The following is an 18101-nucleotide window of genomic DNA, read 5'->3' as shown; positions in this document are numbered from 1 at the left end:
CAGAATTAGCCCTTGTTTAACTTTTTCTCCCAAATTCTGTTTAACGGAGAGAAGATTTTCTCAACAAATTTCTAAACATAACAGTTTTAATAACTTATTTCTAATAACTAGTTTATTTTATCTTTGCCAAAATGACAGTACATAATATTTGACTAGATATTTTTCAAGACACTTCAATACAGCTTAAAGTGACATTTAAAGGTTTAACCTGGGTAATTAGGTTAACTAGGCAGGTTACGGGGATTAGGCAAGTTATTGCATAATGTTCTGTAGACTATCGAAAAAAAAAGCTTAAAGGGGCTTTTAATTTAGATCTTAAAACGTTTTTTTTTTTTTAACTGTTTATATTTTAGCCAAAATAAATCAAATAAGACTTTCTCCAGAAGAAAAAAATATTATCAGACATACTGTGAAAATTTAATTGATCTGTTAAACATCATTTGGGAAATATTAAAAAAAGAAAAATAATTCATAGGGGGCTAATTATTCTGATTTCAAATGTATATATAACAGTACAAAATTGATTAAAAGAATAAAAACAAACCACATATATAATTCTCATATTGTGCAACAAACAGAATATAATGTGGATTTCAGATGATGTGCATTCAGTTTACAAATTAAGCATATAAACAGGTTAGTGCCGAAAGTTGACATTGGCAGCAGGGTGTTTTAGGTAAAATAAATAATAATAATAATTAAAAAAAGAAAAAATTAAAAGAGAGAGAAAAGTGGAAAAATATTAAACTGAATTTTTAGTTTTATGTCAAGAAGAGTTGCATGCTTGTGCTTTATCAACAAGTACTCATTTGTAAGGTACAAACTAAAAGTGAAAGATGGGCAGCCATTCATTAAACATTAACTGCTTCAAGTTTCAGAGATTTGACATGCTCCAAGAATGGCAACAAAAATGTTAGAAAACTTGATCACTAAACCTCGAAGACTATTTTATTCTTTCTAATTTAACAAAAAAAGGCATCTTTAATTCATTGAGGATGGGATGGGGGTTGAGGAGACTTCCACTGCAACAAAATACACCGCCTAGCTAATAATGACATTGGCATTTCTGTATCGTATTGTATGAGTGTGTGAATGAGTGTGTATGGGTATTTCCCAGTACTGGGTTGCAGCTGGAAAGGCATCCGCTGTGTAAAACATATGCTGGATAATTGGGGGTTCATTCTGCTCTGGCGACTCCTCATAAACAAAGGGATTAAGCCGAAGGAAAATGATGAATAGTTTGTTTATATATTTATTAGGGTATCTTTGTTTTCCCTATGGAATTGTGGATTCCTATAGTCATTTGTATGTCTAGTCTCCCCATTAACAATTCTTTACAGATTTTCCCCACGCATGCTAATTTGCGATTAATTGTAAAGTGCAACTGATCTGTGCAGTAAGACACAAATACCTGCAGATATTTGTGCTTTTTAATAGAGACAGTTCCTCATGCGTTTTCATGGTACGGTCTCAGGACATAACATGTTTTCTTTCCTTCTTTTTTTGTGTATACACTGGGCTTGCTGTTTAAGTGGACCGATATTAATGGAGCATTGAAAAGTCAACCATCTCATTCCATGGCTGAGTACTTCAGCATGGCCTGAGGCAGATCTGGCCTCCTGGTTAACTCTGTGTTTAACTGTCTGTTGCTCATTGCCTGATCAACAACAGGATGACTAATCTGAAGATAAGCTGTCAACGTGCTGCACACATCTGCACAAAAACACACACAAAAAAGATCGGAATAAATATCTGGAAATATCTCTCTTAAGTGTAGCGTGGATATCATCAGAGAGTTTTAAATGCAGTAATCACTATTAAACCAGCACAGAATGATGCTAATTCATTGCAAATTGGATTTAAACGTCCCTAATGCAAGGCCGCTGCCAACAATTTGGTATATCTTCTCGTATTAAATGTTCAATTGAAAATGGCACTTTTGGTTAATTTTATATGGCTAAAGCTTTCCGATTCTGCTTTTAAAATGTATCTGTTTTGATGGATTGGATCTGTAAAGTAAGAGAGAGGGAGAAAGGAGAGAGAAAGGCAGATATGTGGAGGCTGGAATGGCAGTCCTGGAAAGCACATAGCTCTCCTGAAGTGTTGACAACCATGTCTGATGTGGGCAAGGTGCCAGAGTGGAATTACTGGAATAACTGACATTTTTTTCAGCCTTGATGGCAGTTGTAGTTTTTCTTTCTGTCATTGTTTCTTCCTTGCCTTTCTATTCATTCAAAGTATAAAAACTATGAAAATATGTAAAAGATATACAACTTTTCACTTTTGTATTGTGTTCAGAATCTAAGTTTGATTATGTTGTGGGTCAAACTGCGTTGGTTCAAGAATGTACATCACCAAACAACACGGTATGATAATCATACAAAATTAGATATGAAGTGTATTTTGAGTATTTTGAAATGCTATTTAACAGGTATTAGTAAACAGACCGGCCTCCTCCTAAAAATATTTGATAATTAGTATTAAATTCATTCATTCATTTTCTTTTTGGTTTAGTCCCTTTATTAATCCGGGGTCGCCACAGCGGAATGAACCGCCAACTTATCCAGCATATGTTTTACGCAGCGGATGGCCTTCCAGCTGCGACCCATCTCTGGGAACCATCCATACACACTCATACACTACGAACAATTTAGCCTACCCAATTCACCTGTTCTGCATGTCTTTGGGCTGTGGGGGAAACCGGAGCAACCGGAGAAAACCCACGCGAACACAAGGAGAAAGAGCAAACTCCACACAGAAACGCCAACTGACCCAGCAGAGGCTCAAACCAGTGACCTTCTTGCTGTGAGGCGACAGCACTACCTACTGCACCACCACGTCGCCAGTATTAAATTCATATTTAAACATTTTTAAGTTATTTATCATTGGAAAATGAGTGAAATCAGTGTGTTAATCCAATATATGTGTCATTGCACAATTAAAGTTAAAATTAATGTGAGAAAAATTGACATATGCATGAAGTGATAAATGTACATCATCTATGCACATGAAATAAGATAATACATATTTATTAGATTAAAGCATCTGCCAAATGCATAAATGTACAGTTAAAGTCAGAATTAATAGCCCCCCTTTTAATTTTAAATAATAAAAAAAAAAATCTTTTCCCAAATGATGTTTTACAGAGCAATGAAATTTTCACAGTATTTCGAATAACATTTTTTCTTCTGGAGAAAGTTTTACTTGTTTTATTTCGCCTAGAATAAAGGCAGTTTTCAGTTTTTTAAAAACCATTTTAAGGTCAAAATTATTAGCCCCTTTAAGATGTATTTACAGTCTACAGAACAAACCATTGATATACAATAACTCGCCCAATTAACCCAACCTGCCTAATTAACCTAGTTAATCCTTTAAATGTCACTTTAAGCTGTATAGAAGTGTCTTGAAAAACATCTAGTCAGATATTATTTACTGTCAACATGGCAGATATCAAAAAAATCAGTGATTAGAAATTAGTTATTAAAACTATTATGTTTAGAAATGACTTTAAAAAATCTTCTCCCTGTTAAACAGGAATTGGGGGAAAAATAAACAGGAGGGCAAATAATTCTGACTTCAACTGTAAATGAAAATACCACTAGTTGAGGAATTGACAATATAAAACATAAACCATTAACTTAGCAGGTCAAACTGAGAGTGTATACACTTGATCCAATAAAACCATTACAAAAACATAAAATAGAAGAAAGAGTAACTATTGTAGTTTTTATTGATAGATACAATCCCCCCCCCCCTGTTGTTTTACATATTTTGGTTCAGTTAAACTACACAAGGTGACGCAGTGGTGCAGTGGGTAACACGTTCACCTCACAGCAAGAAGGTCGCTGGTTCGAGCCTTGACTGGGTCAGTTGGCATTTCTGTGTGTAGTTTGCATGTTGACCCCATCTTTTTGTGGGTTTCCTCCGGGTGCTTTGGTTTCCAAGTCCAAAGACGTGGTACAGATAAATTGGGTATGCTAAAATTGACTGTAGTGTATGGGTGTGAATGAGTGTGTGTGTGTGTGTGTTTCCCAGTAATGGGTTGCAGCTGGAAGGCCATCCGCTGCGTAAAACATCTGGTGGATAAATTGGCGGTTCATTCCGCTGTGGCTACTCCAGATTAATAAAGGGACTAAGCAAAAAAGAAAATGAATGAACGAATAAACTAAACGAAAATGAGGGTAACTAAGTGATGACAGAAATTCTGAATTACTATATATATATATATATATACATATATATATATATATATATATATATATATATATATATATATATATATATATATATATATATATATATATATATATATATATATATATATATATATATATAGTTACTACATACATATTTATACCATGGTCTGTTGAAAATTTTGATTCTGATTGGCTAGAAGGTGTGGATTATTCTTGTTGAAACACACAGATAGTATATACACTAGTGGTCAAAAGTATAGGGTCAGAAGGATTTTTAAATGATTTAAAATAAGTTTATCCTGCTCACAGAGGGTGCATTTATTTAATCAGAATTACAGTACAAATAGTAAAATTGTGAAATGTTATTTCACTATAAAATAACTAAAACTAGTTTATCATTTAATTTATTCATTTATTCCAGTGATTTTAAAGATGAATTTTCTTTTTATTACTCTAGTATTCAGTCACATGATCCTTCAGAAATCAATGTAAAGTTAACTCTTATTATTATTATTTTTATTATTATTATTATTATTATTCCTTCATTTTCTTTTTCGGCTTAGTTTTATTAATCCGGGGGTCACTACAGCGGAATGAACCACCAACTTATCCAGCACGTTTTTTATGCAGCGGAACATCCACACACACGCATTCACACTCATACACTACAAACAATTTAGCCTACTCAACTAACCTGTATCTCATGACTTTGGACTATGGGGGAAACCGGAGGACCCGGACAAAACCCACACGAACGCAGGGCGAACATGCAAACTCCACACAGAAACACCAACTGACCCAGCCGAGGCACGGACCAGCGACCTTCTTCCTATGAGGTGACAGCACTACCTACTGCACCACTGCGTCGCCTATTATTATTATTATTATTAATGATAATAGTAATAAAAGCAAAAATGACTGTACTAATAATTTCATTTGAAACTTCATATATATATATATATATATATATATATATATATATATATATATATATATATATATATATATATATATATACACACACACACACACACACACACACACACACACACACACACACATATATATATATATATATATATATATATATATATATATATATATATATATATATATATATATATATATATAGTCTCCACTTCACTTCCTAATCTGCAATTGCCTCTCTGGATATCACACTAACTGTACCCAAAAAAAAAAAAAAAAAAGGACTAATACTTTCCTTCTTAGACTTTACAGACCTGAAACTTGCCTATAGCACTTATTCATTGTTGCTCTTATAGTTGTGTAAGTTGCTTCCTTGTCCTCATTTGTAAGTCGCTTTGGATAAAAGCGTCTGCTAAATGTAAATGTGTATATATACACACACATACACATATATACATACATACATACATACATACATACATATATATATACACACACACACACACACACACACACACACACACACACACACACACACACACACACACATACACACACACATATATATATATATATATATATATATATATATATATATATATATATATATATATATATATATATAAATTAGATGTAATTTCTGTTATATATGCATGTTAGCTTTCGGCCAATTTAGAAATAAACTAAACTCTAAACTTCTGCCTTTTAAGTCCTTGAGGTTTAAATATGTTGTGTTGGACTTTTTAAAAACAGCCCTTAACTTACAGTTGTTAGAATCCCAGGCAGCTTTACGGGAGCAAAGATGAGAGAGAATGGGAGCGCCGGGGGTCTGAGAGGCACAGAACAAGTGTCAGAGCTTAAGTTAAGACAGAAGAAACAAAAACGATAAAAAAGTCAAAGAAGCAGGGAAAGAAAAAAGCAGCAAAGAGAGATAGAGAGAGAGAGAGGGTGTGAGAGAAGTGCAGGGGGCAGGGCCAGAGGACCCCTGCAGAGGCTGGGATGGCTGTCGATGCTCCTGGGGTTAAGAGGAGGGCAGGCAGGCCCTGTGCCTGGCTGCAGGGAGCAGGCTGCCTGCTGGGTGCCTCAGGGGCCTGATGGCTCTTCCAGAGGGCCTGCAGAACAGAGCAGGAGGGGCCCAGTGCTCCCTGTACAGTACCCCACGCTTGTCAATCCACCCTGCTTTCATGCGCGTCATCAGTGACGCCAGACGCCTGTCGCACCTCGCCCTTCGCCACGGAAACACACGACAGCACAGCTTACAGTTAAGATGCATCACAGAGCGGCCCAAGAAACCCAGCAAGACAAAACACACCCCAGGGAAGAACACTCATTTGAGTACCAATACCACTCAGCAGTGATTGAGAGGTGGCAGTATTGTTCTCACTTTTAAAGTGTCTTTTCAGAGAGACTCAGGGTGATGGACAGGCGTCACAGCAACACACACCGGCAGAACAAACCCAGAGTGAGGGACATGTTAATTGGAGGGAGGGAAGGAAATGGATAAGCAAACACACTAATGGTGAGGAACCTCGACAGCAGAGCTACAGATTAGTTCAGTATGCAAAGAATGTAATTGGCCCAACACCAGCTAATGATCTCTAAAGACTAATGTCAAAGCGGTCGCATTTGATTCGGCACAGAGCATCACATATGTTTGCATTTGTCGAACTGCACAAGGTGGGTGCAAATACGCAAACGACCTCCTCCGGTTTTTATATACAGTTGAAGTCAGAATTATTAGCCCCTCTTTGAATTTTTTTGTTTGTTTATATTTCCCAAATGATGTTTAACAGATTCAGGACATTTTTCACAGTATGTCTGATAATATTTTTTCTTCTGAAGAAAGTCTTTGCTTTATTTTGACTAGAATAAAAGCAGTTTTAATTATTAGCCCCTTTAAGCTATATTTTTTTCAATAGTCTATAGAACAAACCATCGTTATACAATAACTAGCCTAATTACCCCAACCTGCCTAGTTAACCAAATAAACCAAGTTAAGCCTTTAAATGTCACTTTAAGCTGTTTAGAAGTGTTTTGAAAAACATCTAGTCAAATATTATTTACTATCATCATGGCAAAGATAAAATAAATCAGTTATGAGAAAGTATTCATTAAAACTATTACGTTTGGAAATGTGTTGGAAAAATCTTCTCTCTGTTAAATAGAAATTGGGGAAAAAAATAAACGGGGGCTAATAATTCAGGGGTACTATTAATTTTACCTTCAAGTGTATATGCCAGAAACATATATGTCCACATATATGCCAGAAACATATGTCCATATATGCCACAAACATAAATGTCCACATATATGCCAGAAACATATACGTCCATATATGCCAGAAACATAAATGTCCACATATATGCCAGAAATATATGTCCACATATATGCCAGAAACATATGTCCATATATGCCACAAACATAAATGTCCACATATATGCCAGAAACATATACGTCCATATATGCCAGAAACATATATGTCCACATATATGCCAGAAATATATGTCCACATATATGCCAGAAACATATATGTCCACATATATGCCAGAAACATATATGTCCACATATATGCCAGAAACATATATGTCCACATATATGCCAGAAACATATATGTCCACATATATGCCAGAAACATATATGTCCACATATATGCCAGAAAAATATATTTCCACATATATGCCAGAAACATATATTTTCACATATATGCCAGAAACATATATGTCCACATATATGCCAGAAACATATATGTCCACATATATGCCAGAAACATATATTTCCACATATATGCCAGAAACATATATGTCCACATATATGCCAGAAACATATATGTCCACATATATGCCAGAAACATATATTTCCACATATATGCCAGAAACATATACGTCCACATATATGCCAGAAACATATACGTCCACATATATGCCAGAAACATATACGTCCACATATATGCCAGAAACATATACGTCCACATATATGCCAGAAACATATATGTCCACATATATGCCAGAAACATACATGTCCACATATATGCCAGAAACATACATGTCCACATATATGCCAGAAACATACATGTCCACATATATGCCAGAAACATATACGTCCACATATATGCCAGAAACATATACGTCCACATATATGCCAGAAACATATATGTCCACATATATGCCAGAAACATACATGTCCACATATATGCCAGAAACATACATGTCCACATATATGCCAGAAACATACATGTCCACATATATGCCAGAAACATATATGTCCACATTTATGCCAGAAACATATATGTCCATATATGCCAGAAACATATACGTCCATATATGCCAGAAACACATACGTCCATATATGCCAGAAACATACATGTCCATATATATATATGCCAGAAACATATATGTCCACATATATGCCAGAAACATATATGTCCCAATATACATGTGGATGAAGGCCTTTCACTGGCATCTGCTTAAGAAAATCTCTACTTGCAGATACTGCAGAATTTTTTTTTTCTCCCAAACTCAGTCTGTGGTTGTTTCACAAGCCCATTGGGTTCGACCTGATATATGTGTTTCTCTTCATTCAACATATGTTATTAATATATACCCCATATGAACACGCTCAACAATATGGCATCAGAGTCTAGCACTCTGCCCACTCTTACTGATCGTGTGCCAACAGTTTGTATTGAGGAACATCAGGTATGATTTGGACTGAGCTCAGTAACATCTTACCATTTGCATTTCACAGACTTCTGCTTTGCACGTCACTTTAAGTGTTTTGTGTGTGTGACAGGGCTGTACCGTGGGGTGGTGTGGGGTCCTGGGGCTCGTGTCTGGGGTGATTGGAGGTTGGCGGCTGCTCTCAGATCCATCAGCCAGGCTGAGCTGCAGGCAGCGTTGGTTCCTGGGTGGTAACTTAAAGGGCCATGTCACGCCCTGTTTAAGAGCTTGGGTCGGTAGGGAGGTGAAGGTCAACAGTCATCCAAAAACCAGGTTTAGGTTGTCATCGGGCATGCACCACACACACACACACACACACACACACACACACACACACACGCGCCTGTCTCTCAGATCATGACCGTAGAAAAGCTGATGCACATTTTTTGACCTGGATAGGAATAGATGAACACATAGGGAATCCTTAGAGCATGGGATTTTTTTCACATTCTTTAAAAGCATGTTATATACAATACTGTTCAAAAGAGTCAACAAACAAAACAAAGTTCAAACACAGAAGGCAAGGAAAACGCGTCATAATGCTCACAGTACAGTTTACAAGACTCAGCAATAAGGGTGTCAGAGTGAGCTGTATATGTGAGTTTAATAAGTCTATGAGCAGCCTCAGCTGTGTAGGTCTAATCAATGGTAAACTGAAACAGGTGTGAGTGTGTGGTCCATGACTGAATCCTGTAGTCCATATACTGGTGGATTTGTTGTTCTATGCAATCTGTGAGTTTACTGGCGATCTGTAAGGATTAGATCCCTGGTGATTGTGACATGTACATTTCGATTGCTTGACGCCAAACCACATCATGGCTCATTACCATTAAGTGGACTTGATTTCAACTCTTCTTGACGTACACACTGGCAAAGACATGCTGGTTCTCACTGTTTATTGCCGTTGGTTCCCATTGAAAATAAATGACTTCAAGCTTCTATGATGCTCTCACTGCTTTCATTGTGAATGCATAGTCTATTTTTCACTATACTGAGGTCTTCATGATCCTAGATCAGGCTGTATCCTGAGCAGATTCTGTAGTGGAGGAGTGTAGAGCATGAGACTGATTCCTGAAAGACCCCAGTGTCAGACAAGTCTCAGCATTGATCCCGTGGGCCAGCCTGAACACCTCCCGGTAACCTACTCACACCTGCAGCTTCTTCATGATAGACATCCTGCGTTCTCCAGCGCTTAAACTGCAGCTCTGCACAAGAAGTTTGGCCAGAGGAGAAATGGTCGTACACAACTGAGCCTGGTTTCTCTCAAGGTTTTCTCCTTCACTTTCGTCAATTGGTGAAGTTTTGTTCTTCGCCACTGGCTTACTTGATTTTGGGACTTGTGGAGCTGCGCATCGATGGATTTAATCTTCTGTGTTTGAACTTTCAGCAGTGAAAATTAAACACCGAACTTAACTAAACAAAATTTCAACTCTTAAAACTGGACTGACACAGTTTCAATTTACTAGAACTTCTATGTTAAGCTGCTTTGACACAATCTTTATTGTAAAAGTGCTATAGAAATAAAGATGAAGAGAAAAACAATTTAATTATTCACAAATAGCATTTGCAACATCGCCATTGTCATTTTCAGCTTAAATGGAAACAGTTAACAACTGCAGTTCTGTTTATAAAACACTTTTTAACGGGTTAAGTAAGTCACTTTAGTCATTAAACAAGCTTTCCACTGTTTTAATAAATGCACTGCATGATTCTGTAGCTTTGATCGCACCCGTGCAAGAAAAGCTGTGCTTCCCATGTCACCATTTCATTATTTTTCACACGCCTTGTGCTGGTGTCTGGCCTCCATTTGTTACAGAAAAGTTATAAGCTGGACTCATTCCAAGCATTGCCCTGCTCCCAGCACATTCATGTTCTCCCTCCACCATCCATTCCTTCTGCCCTCCTCACAGACTGCTTTTTACATCTTTCTTCTGCTATTACAATACATGATCTGCACACACACACATGGCATAGAGGCTGTAAAAGCACTGGCGGGTCACTTCTGCTTGATATTAGCTGAGAGAAGTGACTGAATGTCTGAAACGGCTAAATTTACGGCGGCATAACTGCCCAGGCTTAAGCTAGACATAAAACGCCACACACTGGATTCAGGAAGGCTGTTCAGGCGAAGCCGACGGCCACTCTTTCTGTCGCGAAAAGGAGTAAAAGCATGGGAAATTGTTCCTGGCTGGCTGGCAAATGTCATTGCAGAGCCTTGCGTGGGTTTAAAGGAAGTTTTTTACTTTTCCAAATGTATTTTAGGCCAGTGCAGGCCTCCAATATGAGGTAGTGCTGGAGGTATTTCATTGATTAAAAGCACAAATGTGTCTGAAGATTTTCTTACCCTGTTGCTTTTTCACTTGTCTGGTTAGAAACCTGCTTGAAAATATGTTTGGACTCTAAAATTAAAGTGTAGAGCAGGAGAGTTTTGGAGCGTACATTTTAGCATGCTCAATCTGTGTTTTTGTTGCTGTATTGTTAAAGCTGCCACCACCTACCACAGAATGAAGTTCAGCACAATAAAACAGAGGAACTGTGTAAGTTTTAAATGCAAAATGACCGTGTGGCCTGCCTGTGTGGTTTGCCGAGTTTGTCCGTAAGATCCTGTGATGGGGCTGACAACTGTGCTCATGGACATCCGGAAGGAAACGTGGTCATGATGTTTGGGATTTCAGTTCCGTAGCATTTCCGGGACTTGACTCCAGCAGAACTGCAGTGTTTTTGGATCAGGATTCAGCCCATAGACAATGAACAGCATTCCTGGTGAAATCTGTCCATTAAAACAGTGTCAAAGAATGCTGCAAGAGAGAGAGAGAGAGAGAGAGAGAGAGAGAGAGAGAGAGAGAGAGAGAGAGAGAGAGAGAGAGAGAGAGAGAGATGGACAAGCATTTAAACATTCTTCCTGCATGTATTCATCTTGATCATTTACTGTGCAGGACTGTAGGCTAAAATGAATAGAGATTCACTGGATCATTTTACTTTCAGTTTTGGGGTGATGCATACTAATATAATAATCCTGACAGTATTTGTGCATTAACATCACTCTGTTTTCCTGTATTATTTCTGTAATATTTCCCAAAATAAAATATTGTGTTGATTTTGATTCTATTATGACCCACTAACTTTTTTTCCCTCCAAATTTTTCCTTTAAAAAATATAAAGCATGACAAATTTTGTGAAAATTTTCATTTGTATTGATTTAGACCAAAAAATTAGGTGGTTAATAATGAGTTCTTGAATGAATGTTTCCAAACAATTAGCTTTTGAGCAATTCTAATCCAAATCGATAACCCTTGTATTTTTCTGGCTGTTTCATAAACATGTTAAGGTCAGTTCACAGACAGACTACAACTGACATTGTTGGGTTTTGTTGGATATGTTACTCTTGTCTGTTGGTGTCTAAACATGCAGAATCTGTGCTTGTTTGGTTGTGGAATGTCAGTGACATCCTGTAATCTGTAAATTTGGCTTTAAAGAGCCCCTATTTTGCATTATAAAAGGTCATAATTTGGTTTTGAGGGTCTCCAACAACAGGCTGGTATGTATGCAAGGTCAAAAAACACTTTCATTGTCTAATAATATGCATTTATTTTTACCTAATTATCCCAACGCCTCTCATAAAGATTTGTTCAGCGATTGATTTGTTCCCAAACCCCTTCTTAGAGCAAAGCTAATCTGCGCTGATTGGTCCGATGAACAAGTCTGTTGCGCTTGGTCGACTGGGTTCAGCACGTGACAGAGAAAAATGCCCACCACGGCTATGAAGAGCACAATGCAGGAATGCAATAAAGCAATGCAGTTATTTCGAGCAAATTCGTTCTCACGAATTTTTGAAGCTGCATCGTGGCCATGAGATCTTAGCTTGTATTCCAACGTGTAGACTGGAAGTCTGTACTTGTGAGTACTTTATTACGTCTCTGAGTGTGCTGCATTCATTCATGAGAAAGACTTGGTTCAAACCAATCAGCGCGCTTTATTGTGTATTTGGTGCAACTTCATTAATACGCATGATAGCTTCACGGGCGGACTGGCCATCTGGCTGACCGGGCACTTTCCCGGTGGGCCGACATACTTTTTGGGCCGGGCTGATCGTCTTATGATCTGATCGGCCCATAAAAGGCTTAGCAGCCTATCGCTTTTTTCTGCCTTATTAATTGACGCTGCTGTGATCTGTGCTTTTCTCTCTGAAAGTAGATGCCTTTTTTTCCCGGACAGACAGACCGGGCCGGCCCATGTGAAACTGCAGCCCATTGGCTCTTTTCTTTATTGACATTGGGCTGGTCCAATCACAAACTCCTATTTTGGGCTCTGTGTGAGCGTGCGTCGTCTGTGTTTATTTGTCAAAATAGTCAAGAGTCAGAGAGAAGAAACGCAAGGGAGGCGCAAAGAAATCGCGGGAAATACACCAGTGTTTCATTTAGCGGTTCTGAGAAGTTCTCCTTTCATTCTAGTACACGGCTAAAAACGCAAATCACGTGACCACACACTCTCTGCCAAGAGCTGGCGGGTGAGCATAAACCCCAGGTGAGAGTATGATGTTCATCTGCTGGATGATCTCATCTCACTATAGTTGTTAAACGTGATATTGAATTAATCTTGTTGTTTTGGCTGAGTGCAAAGATAAGCTAATATATTAATTTATGTAACCACGTACACTGATTCTGCACATTGACTGATTGCTTACCTTTATCATATAAATTTATTGTACGTTATACTGTTATAATGGCCATTATTGATTATTAAAACTGATATTCTGCAAAATAGGCGGGGTAAAGTTTGTTCTTTTCAAAGAAAATGAAAGGAGGCAGTTAAGCCCTGTTTTGTTATAAATATGCAGAGTGAAGATGATGCTCATATAAATATGCAGCTAGACGAGGTTGTTTGGTGTCTGTTAATCATAATATCAAAATAAAACAAATTTGACTTATATTGTGTTTTGATTGTTTAGATAGTGAAACAGCAAGCAGGATGAGGTGAATGAGGTTAAAGTACACTGTTCCCTTTGAAGATTTACCCATGCATTTGCAGGCAGTTTTTGTTATGTTTTTTATTGAATATAGGCTGAGTGAATAGTGTATTGAATGAGCTAAATTGGCTGTAGTGTAGCATAAGTGTAGTGTAGGGCCGATTTTTTGCCCCAGTCCAGCCCTGGATAGCTTCGAAAACTGTTTTTACCTGTTGCAGTGTTCAGACGACAGAGAGACGTTGTGTTGCCAAGCGGGAGAACATGAATTGTTTGAAGTTACGGGTCGTCAGTGTTGCTTTTATAATTTGCTGCAGTAAAGGTTTTGTTTTCTTTTTCCCTCTTTGAGAGCACAGCTGAACTCACGTGTGGATTACAGTGCATGCGATGCGTGACAAAAATACGAGTCTAAGGAACATTTTTTACCCGAGAGCTTTTCTCATCTGGAAATGGTGAAATCCGGATTTGCTGCTCGTCTCCTTTTAATAAAGACGCGGCTCCAGTTGGTGTTGATTGTCCTGTCTCTACAGATTTGGTAAGTGAGTGATCTTTGCTTGTTTATTTAGAGGCAAAGTTAGTTCGCATCATCAGCAGTACTCTATCAGTGTTTAAAGACGGACCTTAGTCAAATGATTTGTAAGTTAATAAAGTTTACTGTACGTTAATATCACTACAATATTATGGACTGTAAAATCTGCTGTAAATGCTGCTCCTTGAGTGTAAACGTGTAAGCACCACAATCAAACTATTTCCGTCATGTAGGATTTTTGCCATTTTGTGACCGGAATAAGACACACGGCATTCTCTCAGGGGTTTTCAAACTATGGGTTGCGCAGTGAACAAAGGTGGGTCGCGCAACGTCACATAGCTGCAGCTATATTTACATTGCGGTGGATCAAAACCAGTACCATTGACCATTGACTCAAAAACCTCTTTCACTAAAAATATCTAAAGTGTGTTTCCTACAAAAAGACAAAGCTGGTTATGTTTCACAGCTGTCTTTTTCTTTTTTTTTCATTTGACATTACGAGCACTGCTCCATTTGAGCCCTTGCAATCGCGCTGAGCGGAGCTCTCAGTAAAGGCTGATTTATACTTTTGCGTCAAACGCCGGCATATGCTACGGCGCTGACGGATAGCCCTTCGCCGTGGCCGTCGCTGACATGCACCTCTCAAAAAATGTAACCACACATCGCAACAACGCGTAGCGCAAGCTCTGTGATTGGTCGGCCTGGTAGTGCTGACGAGTCTGAGCGGGACCGAGAGCCGCGTGAATGGTGCGAGCCTGATGGAGCGATTGTTTACAAGTGTGGAGTCCCGTGAAGGAGCTCCGGATGGAAAGTTTTGTTTTGTGTTTACCTCATAGTTAAAGTTGTTGCACGTCTGCCGGTTCCTGCCTCAAAATGAGCGAGTTTGAGCCACTTGTACATCCCGGAAGTGTTCAGGAAAAGCAGAACAACAGCGAAAAAACTCGACACAGACGAACATTTACATCTCACTGCCAACTAGCGTTTCGGAAGTGTTAATGCAGACCAACAGAGACAGCGCGCAGAAGTATAAATGCACACCTACGCGCGTTGCATGCGCCGTGGGTTACGCCGGTCACTTGACGCAGAAGTATAAACCAGGCTTAAGGGACCGTCGGAAAAGTGCTTATTTTTTCGTTTTTTTTTTTGCTCCATCCTGCGTATTATATTATTAAACACTACTAACTTTCTCTTAAATGAGCACAAATAGTTACTAAAGTAGTTGAATGCTTTATTATAGATCTGTACATTCTTATATTAACACCACTGTTATCAAACAAAACACAATGAGAGATTCATTTGTTGCTCTTCACTAAATAACTATAGTAACTTTAATCAATATGCAAATACAATTAAAAGTGAAATAGATTTTATAGCTTTATTTAATTTCTGGATAGTCCATTGATTTTAATAGGCTAAACCTTTTATTTTATTGTCAATATTTTCTAATGTTTGCTATGTATTTTATCATTTTAAGCTATTTGTTGTCCCATATTTTTACATCCCAACGTTGACAGATTGCTAATCAATAAATAGCTAGAGTGCTATCTGTTAGTTTTAACATCACCTAATGTTATGGAAGGGCATAGATGTTATGGGTAATAGTAATGTCACTACCCCTATCATTCCTTCCTCAAGCAAATGTGTAAATATTAGATCTACTCGGCAATAATGTTAATTGCATTGGCATATTTATCTGACGTTTTCCCAGCTTGTAGTAGTCGTATAGTATAAGTGTAGTTTCCTATGACTATACACTAGCAGTGGAATTTACTGTGATGTGACCGGGCTTGATCATAATCAAGGGGCTTGATCAAAGGTTGATCATATTCTCTTCTGAAAAAAGAAAGAATCTTTTTTAACAAAAAATGATCACAGTTACAGCCAGCATCCCACAAAAAGCACTTCGAGCCTCATTTTGTGCATATCAAATTGTAAAATCCAAAAAGCCACACACCAAATATTTTTGACTGCTTTAAATGGATACATTTTTTTAGCCATTTTTCCATATTAAAATATTATGGTGGGTCTTGAGATTGAATTACTTGCCTAGGTGGGTCCCGGAATAAAAAAGTTTGGGAATCCCTGCTCTACATAAAACATACTGCGTGTCAGAGGTAATTGGTGGTTTATTCCACTGTGGCAACCCCTGATTAATCAGGGACTAAACCGAAGGATAGTAAGAGAGTGACTATTGCAATAAATATTTATTCATTCATTTACTTTGGCTTAGTCCGTTATTTATCAGGGGTCACCACAGTGGAATAAACCACTACATTTCCGGCATATGTTTTACGCAGCGGATGCCCTTCCAGCTGCAACTAAGTACTGGAAAACACCTATTCACACACACACTATGGGCAATGTTCATTCATTCATTTTCTTGTCGGCTTAGTCCCTTCATTAATCCGGGGTTGCCACAGCGGAATGAACCACAAACTTATCCAGCACATGTTTTACACAGCAGATGCCCTTCCAGCTGCAACCCATCTCTGGGAAACATCCATACACACTCATTCACACACATACACTACGGCCTATTTAGTTTATTAAATAAACTACATGTCTTTGGGCTGTGGGACCTGGACGAATGACAGCACAAGGAAAACATGCAAACTGGTTCAACTAAATACTATAAATCAACTGTTTAACTAAATACTATAAATCAACTGCTTCAACTAAATACTATTAAAGCTGCTTATTTTGAAGCTCATCTGCAAAAATTACAGTTTGTGGAATGAGACAATTTAATAAAAGTGTGATTAATCACCACCTACACTGAGTTAGATCAATGCGTGCATTTGTGTCACTGCCTGTTTAGCATCACCCACTGATTTGCTCTGTATAAGTAAAATTACCATAGAAGAAACACAGAAGATAAACAATAAAAATTGCTCAGAAGATAACAAGATGTGGCAAAACCTTAGCCTTACTTCTGATCCAAACATTAGAAAAGAGTGCAATGGTCCAGACCATGTAAGTGAGAACTTTGTGCTTTGAATTTTGAATATTTTTGCCAGATTTGCCAAACAAAGCACACAAGCCAGAACTTGAGATGTCAATAGTATTGTTGCTCACCACACTGCACACAAGGCTACCACCACCGTCCACACAATGCAATCTTGATACTAGATTTTCAGAAAGTTTATAGTTTTAGAAAGGTTTAATAAAAAAATAAAAAAACAGTGGTATTCCAATTATATTGCATCCGATGGTAATGTTGCACAGTAGCGAGTAACAGTTTTTAATATGTGTTCATGTTCATCAGAATGATTTGTGCTAAACGTTTTAAGCTTTAAATCACAGCAGTGTCCATCTATGAAAATGTAAGCTGTGAAACATACATATAGAAGTTTACACCTGTGAACATACAGCTAAAAGGTGTAAGCAAAGCATTAAAAATAATATGTAAAAGTTAGCAAACCAGTCCAAATTTTTCATACATTCCAATGTGGAGGTCTAAACAGAACAGGAAAGATATTATGTTAATGTAGGCCTACATCTTCGTTTTCCTACCTACTTTAACAGTTCCTACACATTAGCTCATAGCAGCTAACGAGGCTATGTAGCCGTATAGACTAACTTACATTTACTCATAATGAGCCGATATCTGACGAAGAATAAGTGCCTGAAGGTTGTACAACTGTTAACGTTACCTGTGGTAAAAACGGCGCGAATTCCGAACGATACACTCTTGGGAAGTGATGTAGCCCAAGGGATGCGTACAAACCACATAAATACCACCGGGATGCGTTCACAAATGACAAACGGAC

The 18101-nt window shown here is 37.8% G+C and overlaps 1 protein-coding gene across 6 annotated transcripts in view; it reads right to left on the bottom strand.

Moving 5' to 3' along the window:
* The window catches only part of fgf8a (fibroblast growth factor 8a), a 26851-nt gene extending 8750 nt beyond the window's left edge, over positions 1-18101 (bottom strand). Inside the window, exons 1-3 of one of the 6 annotated variants that reach the window (XM_087277412.1) lie at positions 17772-18101; positions 11400-11637; positions 8921-9230 (exon numbers count right to left, since the gene is read on the bottom strand). In XM_087277412.1, coding sequence (XP_087133538.1) covers positions 8921-8991 — 71 coding nt within the window. In that variant the 5' untranslated portion in view covers positions 8992-9230; positions 11400-11637; positions 17772-18101. The remainder of the gene's footprint in view (positions 1-8920; positions 9231-11399; positions 11638-17771) is intronic. The other 5 variants (XM_087277409.1, XM_087277411.1, XM_087277410.1 and 2 more) reach the window with 5 other exon arrangements.

Source organism: Danio rerio, chromosome 13 (genome assembly GCF_052040795.2).
Source record: "Danio rerio strain M-AB ecotype USA chromosome 13, GRCz13ab, whole genome shotgun sequence".
Lineage (NCBI taxonomy): Eukaryota > Metazoa > Chordata > Actinopteri > Cypriniformes > Danionidae > Danio > Danio rerio.
This window is presented reverse-complemented; position numbering and strand designations above follow the sequence as displayed.